The sequence below is a fragment of the Mus pahari genome, chromosome 13 (assembly GCF_900095145.1).
Source record: "Mus pahari chromosome 13, PAHARI_EIJ_v1.1, whole genome shotgun sequence".
NCBI classification, from domain to species: domain Eukaryota; kingdom Metazoa; phylum Chordata; class Mammalia; order Rodentia; family Muridae; genus Mus; species Mus pahari.
In genome coordinates, this window is record NC_034602.1 from 1,973,329 (window position 1) to 1,982,377 (window position 9,049).

At 38.5% G+C, this 9,049-nt stretch overlaps 1 protein-coding gene across 2 annotated transcripts in view; it reads right to left on the reverse strand.

The window, feature by feature from the left end:
* Positions 1–424: 424 nt before the first annotated feature.
* Efemp1 (EGF containing fibulin extracellular matrix protein 1) overlaps positions 425–9,049 on the reverse strand; it is a 71,729-nt gene continuing 63,104 nt past the window's right edge. For both annotated transcript variants that reach the window (XM_021210557.1, XM_029545174.1), the window contains exons 8-11: positions 8,541–8,660; positions 3,833–3,956; positions 3,553–3,748; positions 425–1,000 (exon numbers count right to left, since the gene is read on the reverse strand). In XM_021210557.1, the coding sequence (XP_021066216.1) occupies positions 839–1,000; positions 3,553–3,748; positions 3,833–3,956; positions 8,541–8,660 (602 nt within the window). In that variant the 3' untranslated portion in view covers positions 425–838. The remainder of the gene's footprint in view (positions 1,001–3,552; positions 3,749–3,832; positions 3,957–8,540; positions 8,661–9,049) is intronic.

A 9,049-nucleotide genomic window follows, 5' to 3' on the forward strand; every position in this document is an offset into this window, starting at 1 on the left:
GAGTGCAAGTACAAGGTTAGATTATTGCTGGCAAACTAGAGGCTTGCTAGAAATTAGGTTTAGAAACAGGAGTGTCTCCAGGGAAATACCTCTTCTTCATTTTTCTCTGAACTTTAAGTGCATTTCTTGCTTGAGGGATTCTATTATATGTACTTAATTTGCTTCTTTCAAGAATTCTAAAGTGATTTTGGAAAAATCTATTTTCTCAACTATTCCTCATAGACTTCTTAAAGGGATAATTTTTGAGGATAAAATTTTGGGGGATAAAACTTTATTTTTTTTGGAATTGTGAGTGAAATTTCTGATTAGTTTTAAGAAACCATATAGAAACAAACATATTGCACAATAACAATTTTTCTGCTAAGCAAAAAACAAGTACCTTTAAACTGATCATTAAAATACAGACCAACACAAACATGGCAGATTCTCATTTTCTAAAGAAATATATCTTTATTGACTTTTTCCATTTTCTTACAAAGCAGTTAAAAAAAACCCTCCTTCCTGATCTTCATGTTAAGATGTCCAATTCTCAGGGGATGGTCTGTGGAGGTGTATATTTCTCTATACAACATAGAACAGTAGCCTTGCTTGGTCCCATTTTTGTACGAAAGAATCCAAGTTTCACTAGGTAATATACGATTAGCTCTCTTAATGTTGGATGTCTAATTTACACACAGTGATAAAGATAAACATTGACTCTTATGGATTAAATGCCCACTTCTTACCATAGTCTAGCTGTTTGAATATAGATGTACTAGATAAATAAAGTAGAGTTTTAAGGTAATGATATTGTTTGGCTGATTTAAATGCTTGTGGTAGGCTTTATATGAGTAAAAGGCTAAAATGAAAATGGCCCCACTATTATTGTCAGTCTTAACACAGAGCTTGTGCGGAAGGTCCCTATACTACTGACTGTCAGCATCTCCAGGTCCACGATGTATTCTCTTGGTCCCGATAGAGACTTCACAAGCACCAGCATTGCACTCACAGGGCTTGTTTGCTAAAATAACAAGAAAAGAAGGGTGGGTATAATGATTTTTCTTGGATTAGAGTTTCTAATTTGTTGTTGTTAGCAGAGGAAATAATAGGTTAAAGAAGCATTTTCAGTCCTAGCTTGCTCCTAACATTTATCTTTACTCTAGCCCACTCATCTGCACTAGGTCCAAGGCAAGGGCTTGCATTTAAAATTCTTTTTTCCCCCACAATTCTTGTTAACATGTGTTAACATCTTAAATATTTTCTTTGTTATTATCTTTTCTCTACTCATGGATTGAATAATTACAGTCACTCTAAAGAATTCACATGAGAATCTGATAATCTTGAAACTGGTAAAGGAAGTAGTCATTTGTCTTTTTCTTAACAATGAGCATTTGTTTACATTCTAGTGAGTAAGGAGTTAGTAAACAGCCAGGCAAGGTGGCATATGCCTTAACTCCCAGAGGCAGAGGCAGACAAGAGTTCAAGACCAGCCTGGTCTAAAGAGATGAGTTCCAGAACATCCAGAGCTACACAGAGACACCCTGTTACAAACAGACAGACAGACAGACAGACAGATGAACAGACAGACAGTTAGGTAAGTAGTTAATTTAAATAGAACATGACAAATTTTAGGTTATCTGGATACACATAGTATGAGCACAAGGGAATACATACATACATACATACATACATACATATTCCTGAAACACTGAGATAACATGTACAAATACCTTAGAGCAGAGATTCTCAACCTGTGGGTTGCAGTCCCTTTGGGGATGAATGACCCTTTCATGGGGGTCAGCTATAACCATTGGAAAACACAGATATTTACATAATGATTCATAACACTAGGAAAATTATGGTACTGAAGTAGTAATAAAAATAATTTTATGACTGGTTGTCACCAAAACATGAGGAACTCTATTAAAGGGTTGCAGGATTAGGAAGGTTGAGAACCTCTGCCTTAGAATCATAAGGGAGCAAGAGAAATTCTGGAAATTAACATGTTCAAAACTGGTCATGGAATGAGCGTTGGCAAATAGAGGGAGGTGTTTTGGAAGGGTCAGTAAGTGAATGAATGAATCTGGACACAGTGGATAGAAGCATAGATTAAAATTTAGCTATCATTACAAGGGATGCACGTTAAACTAAGACAAATGACAAAGCCTGGGAGAGGATGGCATTGAAGGAATGGACAAAGGGGAGAAATAAAAAAAGTGAAGCTCGGGCAAGAGAGATGCCCTTGTGGTTAAACTCATTGTTGCCATAATGTAGTAGGTTGGCCTAATGTTGCTTGTATTCTAATGTTAATTTAGATCCTCCAAATTGCATAAGAGAGTCACAGATATGACATTGAGGGATCCTTGTCCCAGTTAATTATGATTAGTAAATAAAGATGCCAGCAGCTAATTGTGGGGGAGAAGAGACATAGACAAAGTTTAAGTTTCCTAGGCTTGGGACCATGAGGAGGACGAAGGAAAGAGAAAAAACCTGCGATGGAAGGATACAGGAAAGAGAGCCACCATGGCAGAAGAAGAACATGCACAAGGGAGATGGAGGGCCACCATGTAAAATGGCCAAGAGAATGTGGCCCAGAGAGCTGACTAATTGGAGTTAAGAGCAGCCAAGATGGAATATCGAAATTAATAAGTAGTAAGTTGGAGTTTTTGCTAGGAAAGTTGATTCTAACAGCATGGAGGTTAGGCAGTTGCCCAGCTATTGTGCTGCTCTAGACATATTAAAATATAAGGCTCTGTGCATATCTTTCAACTGAGGAACATAAATTGTCAAAGGCAAGAAGAAACCTCTCACTGAGATTTATTAAAATAATTCAATCAATACTCTAACATGAAGAATGGAGTTCAGATGCTAGAACCTAACGACTGCTTGTAACTCCAACTCCAGGAGATCTGACACCCTCACCTGGCCTCTACACCTTGAAACCATGTCTCCTCATATTCATAAAAGTATATATGTAAACATAAATAGTTTAAAAACTAGAAAAAGAACAAAACAGAAGAAATAGATTCTTAAGTAAAAAAACATGTACGTGAACAGCAGTCTCCAGCAGGGCAAAGGAAAAGGAAATATTGAAATTGAAAAGTGTTCTTGGATTTAACATTATGGATGTCATCAGTGGCTTTTCCCCTACAGAAACTTCAGTAAAGTATTTAGACCAAAAGACAAAGAAGTGGCCAAAAAGTGAGGAAACACAGCATACTCTAGTCTTCCGAGGAAGAAGAGAGACAGTATAACATCCAGAGGGAGAAACATGTTCAAAGGGGGAGGCAGAGGAGAGTGCAATGGAAGAGGGTTTCCAGAGGAGACAGAATGAAAAGTACGTGGTGCTGGATTGGTCATGACTTACAGTTATAAAATATCATTGGAAACAAACCAGATGCAGAATACAGAGGTACATTTTCACTCTTCTTTTAATATCTGATAGCATATACTCCAGACAGCTGAACACAGTGCTTACACATGAAACTCTGTAGGTTTTAGCTTAATCTCCACATGAATGCACACAGCAAATGGCCACCTTTATAGCCACTAGTGCTACCTAAGCATACTTACTCGTAGGTAGAACTCTCCATTTTCATTTCCAGATTTAATCCGAAAAGTATTAATGGTGTTTGCATAAATCGTTGTTGCCTGTATCTGGAAGATGTCTGAAGGCACAGACCTGTCAGATCGGATGCTCATGTATTTGTAGACTATAGACTGGGGCAGCTCCCGGCACATAGTGTTTGAGACTGGGCAAACACATCGGCTGCAGGGACAAACACAGAAGCAGTCACAAGTTTGGTTCGGGAGAACCAAACAATACTTATGTTTAGAGGTTCTAATGTCTTACTTTTCTGATGTTAGAACATAGGGATCTTGACATGGGTTTCGTGGGTAACAGCGGAAGCCACCATGGTAATTCCAGCACATCTCATCTTCTCGGCATTCATTGGTGGTCTCACATTCATTTATATCTGCAGTCATGCATTGAAGAGTTTATTCACATAAGCAAATCGTATGAGTACCAGATTCTGGTTTGTAAGGAAATGCATTGGGATAAGTCTAGACTGTGGTCAGTTTACTCTATTGATTTTTATGTGTTTGGTGTGGGTACTAGGGTCTTCCCATGCAGAGCAGGCTGGCGTGGAAGTCACTATATAATCATAGTTGGCTTCAAGCTCAAAATGCTCCTGCCTTAGCATCCTAAGACCTAAGATTACATGTGTATACCAACACACCTGGTTTGTTCAGTTTGGTCTTAGATACAAGACTGGATGCAACCTAAGTCTACTGTATTTACATCAGTAGGCATCACTGAGTCACTCAACACGGCATTTCATGGTATATCACTCAACACGGTATTTCATGGTATATCTGCTCTCACTAGTTGTCTGACTGTTGAATTCAAAGTCAAACACAAACTACTGACTTTACGTACAAGAAAGTAAACAAAATAACCAACAAAAATTCATCTCCTGTCCCAAGGAGTGATAACCTAGCTGAGAATATAGATACAGCAATAGTTTCTTCCAGAGTAAATTGTAATTAAGTGGTAAGCAAGACTATAGATCAGATGTACAGCTGATTGTGTGTGGAGGATTAGGGACCAGAACAGAAGAGGGGCATCTCATGTGGGCCTTCAAGAATGGTGTTTAGATGATTTCTCATGCATAAAAGGGAAAAGCTTCCCAGGAAATAGCAGCTATTTTGGGAGCCTGAAAAGGAGATAGGTAAATAGGGAGAGTGACAGAGAGAAGGAAGGAGAGTGGGCAGGGGGAGAGAGAGAGAGAGAGAGAGAGAGAGAGAGAGAGAGAGAGAGAGAGAGAGAAGAGAGAGAGAGAAATTTAGTAACAGCATACAAGGGGCAGGTGGTACGTGCTTTGGGGTGGGCATTCTCCATAAGATGCAGGAAAAACGTGAACTGTGCAATGTTTCACCTCATAAAGCAAAGGTATTTTATGACCGTGTGGAATGAGAAGAGACTGGCAACAGAGGGAGGCAAATAAGGAAAAGGCAGTGTCTACTGAGCAGCCAGTTGAGGAAAGAGTCTTGGGGATGAGACTGGTGGTGGTTAGACCAGGCTAGACAGAGACTGATTCTGGATTCAGTTGATTGGATCCCTAAATAACTTTTGAAGAAAAGGTTTTTTACTAGCAAGCAGCATTATATGTTAATAGCAGCAATACGTAATGTCCATATCCTTATATAGTTACAGCTTCCTTTCCATATGAATAGTAGTTTTGATTTTGTCTCATAGAAGCTGGTTCTAAACCATGTATTCCTACAAGAGAGTATTTTCGTTCCTTAATTTGTCTTTCTTTAAGTGATTTAACTCAGCTGAGGACTAGTGCTAGGATTTAAACTCTTTTGAATTTTTATACCCGATATTGTCCGTTTTGGACCTTTGTTGCTTTCTATTTTACTTTATTGATTTTCCGTTACTATATTATTAAAATCTGTTTTGTTTTCATTGTGTGACTTGTACTCCCCTAGCTTATAAACACTCAGTGGGAGGGCTACTATAGCTAATCCCGAGTCTTTTCAATGATGGATATTAACTTAATTCAGTCATTTCTCACACAAGCTGTGTGGAGATAGGTGAAGAAGATGTCTCAGTTGGAATGGAGGAAAAACAGAGGACATGTTCAAGTTCATGAAATGACAGGAGTAGCTCTATTGTGAGAATTTTAAAAAGAATTATTCATTCATTCATTTATTTACATCCCAAATGTTGCCCCCACTCCCACTTCCACTTGCAGAGTTCTTTCTTCCATCCACCTCCCCTTCACCTCTGAGAAGGTGATTCTCTGCCCCCCAGGTATCCCTCCACCCTGGGGGACCTACAGGATTAGGTGCACTTTCTTACACTAAGGTCAGATGTGGTAACACTCTGCCCCCTGTTTTGGGGGTGCGTGTGTCTCAGATCATCCATTGTATGCTCTTTAGTTGGTGGCTCATTTGAGAACAGTTTTATGCCTTGTCTTTAAAGGAAAGCAATGCTATTAACTTTCAGCTGACAAAAATTTTCTAGACTCCAGAAGGACACTGGAAAAGTTACACAGTTTCTAAGAATAAGTTACAGGAAGTATCTTCTTGGCCTAACTATGGTTAAAGAAAAGACATAGATTCCATGGAAGTCACTATTGACATACTCATTAACTATTTTTACAATTTTTTGTAAAGTGAAGGTGGTGTTCTGCTATAAGGAATACTAAGACTGGTTTGTAATATGGAGACAGTCAATGGCAAAAGAAAATCTGAGGCTATGACCTTACTAAGTACTTCCAGTAACTTAGGATCTGCAACAGCTATATCATTCTGGAAAATTTTTCAGGAAGAAACAATATTAAAATATTCAGTATGGGGGCTGGAGAGATGGCTCAGTGGTTAAGAGCACAGAGTGTCCTTCCAGAGGTCCTGAGTTCATTTCCCAGCAACCCCATGGTGGCTCACAACCATCTATAATGGGCACCTGATGTCTCTTTTGGTATGTCTGAGACAGCTACAGTGTGGTCACATACATAAAATAAATCTTTAAAAAATTCAATATGCATGTGTGAGTAAGTATATCTTCTTTTGCCCTTGTCTAGATAGACATTGTGAGCTTATTGTCATGAAAACATTTGAAGTTCTCAGAAGATAAGATTCCAAATACATTTGATTTTACTTTGTTCTTACAAATGATAGTGGAACAGGGTTTCAGTAAAGGAAAGCAATTGCTTTAAATGTTAAAATAATGTAATTGTTTTTGACAAAAAGGTATTTTACTTCTGTGCATCTTCAACATGACAACACTCATGAACTTCTAGTTACAATTTTAATATATTTTTACCCTAAATTATACAGAAATATTTCTGAAGATTTAGTCCAGGCAAATAAGTTCCTATTATGTATTAACTAAAATTCATCTTTGCTGACTATCAAATCCACTTGTGATTAGAAACACAGATATTTACTTGAATGATTTCAGGGGAATTGGGTAAACTATTTGACTCACTAATATTTTCCTGCATGTAATATTCACTTTTCAATCAGGGTTCAGTGAGATCATTGGCATGCGATATTTTCCCACAATTAACATTTGCAGAGTTGCTAGTAACCTGGAAAGGGTTATAAAATGTTCATGTGTTACTGATGACATTCTGATTATGCTTATACCTACTGGCTGGAGACCTGTTTATCTATTACAAAATCCAAGGTCTTGGATGTCCTCTGAGTTCATAACTTCCTCCATGCAACTGTGATGTTATTCTAAGAATCCACATGCCCTTGGTCTTGTTCTTTTAAACATAGGATTTTTCCTGTCCTAATGAATAATCTTTCTAATTCCAACTAAAACAGACTCTCTAGAGATTTATTATTGCTCATTTACATTGCTAAGTAAATTTCATCAAAACACTGTGAACTGTGTAAATCATTTCATGTGTTTTTTTGGTTCATTTCCACACCTTCCCTTTTCAAAAGGGAAAGCCAAAGTTTAGTGTGATTATTTGTTCAGGCTGTACAGAGAGAATGCAGTAAAGTTAAATTCAAGTAGATTTTCTGTCTCTGGGTTCAGTCATAGTTTTCTTTTTTCCACTGTTTTGTATAAATGGGTTTATATTAGATCTTCTGGGATTATCTGTGTTTATTTGTCATTATTTGACAATCTTTCTCCCATTAATACAGACAGCATTGAAGGTTAGGGGAGGAGGGTGCATATTTTACCATCTTCCTGCCAGACTCTGAATCATATTTTGTAGAGAGTTCTCTTCTACTTACATGAAGATATAAGGACCATCTGCTCATTTATTTTGAGTTTGGGCCCATGCCATTAGACATTATTAGATCAATACTTGCTTTTCTTGAGTTGTTCAAACATATTTTAATATCTACCATGAAGAGTTTTGTTTTCCTTGACACGTAAAATCCTGCCTTATTTGGCTGGGAGTGATGACATATGCCTGTGATGTCAGCACTTAGGAGGTAGAGGGTAGAGCAGAGGCTACAAATTTGAGGTCCGCCTGAGTTATATAGCAAGACCCTCTATGCCCCTCCAAGTGTACAGAGTTGAGAAGTTTGATGTTTCAGAGGCTTTAAGGGTTGCTGAAGGTATGTTTAAAATTGGTGTCTAAACTCAAACCTCAGTAAAATATTTTAATGACTGATTTTTGGTAGATTATTGGAAGGTATAGTTCCATAGATTTTAAGATATTATGTGATGGTGCACACCTTTAATTCCAGCACTCGGGAGGCAGAGGCAGGCAGATTTCTGAATTTAAGACCAGCGTGGTCTACAAAGTGAGTTCAGGAGAGCCAGGGATATACAGAGAAACCCTGTCTCGAAAAACTGAAAAAAATGATTTAAATCACACTTTTTAGAAAAGAAGTTACTTTAAAACTTGAAGAAATTAAGGGTTACCATTGAGTCTCTCTCTCACAAAATGCGATGTGTTACCTTGCGAATCAGGACTTCAAACTGTGCAGTCAGGTGGGAAAATGAAAGTCTGAATCCCGCAACCCTTCTTGCATCCCTCCTGGCTAGCAGCATGCTCCCCTAGTGAGAACAGCGAGCTTACCCTGACAGGTTCTGCTGCGCACCACTTGGTAACCCTGCGGGCACATACATGAGAACTTCCCAGGTTCATTGACACATTGATATTGGCATAGGTAGCTTGAGGTTCTGCATTCGTCGATGTCTATAGAGCCAGACAAAATCATGGATATAGAGCTGAGAAACTTTTGTGCCACTGGCTTTGTAATACATATTTTTTATGTTTTTATTAGATATTTTCTTTATTTACATTTCAAATGCTATCCCGAAAGTTCCCTATACCCTCTCCCCACCCCTGCTCCCCTATCCACCCACTCCCACTTCTTGGCCCTGGCNTTCCCCTGTGCTGGGTCATATGAAGTTTGCAAGACCAAGAGGCCTCTCTTCCCAATGATGGCTGATTAGGCCATCTTCTGCTACATATGCAGCTATAGACATGAGCTCAGGGGATACTGTTTAGTTCATATTGTTGTTCCACCGACAGGGTTACAGCCCCCTTCAGCTCCTTGGGTACTTTCTCTAGCTCCTCCATTG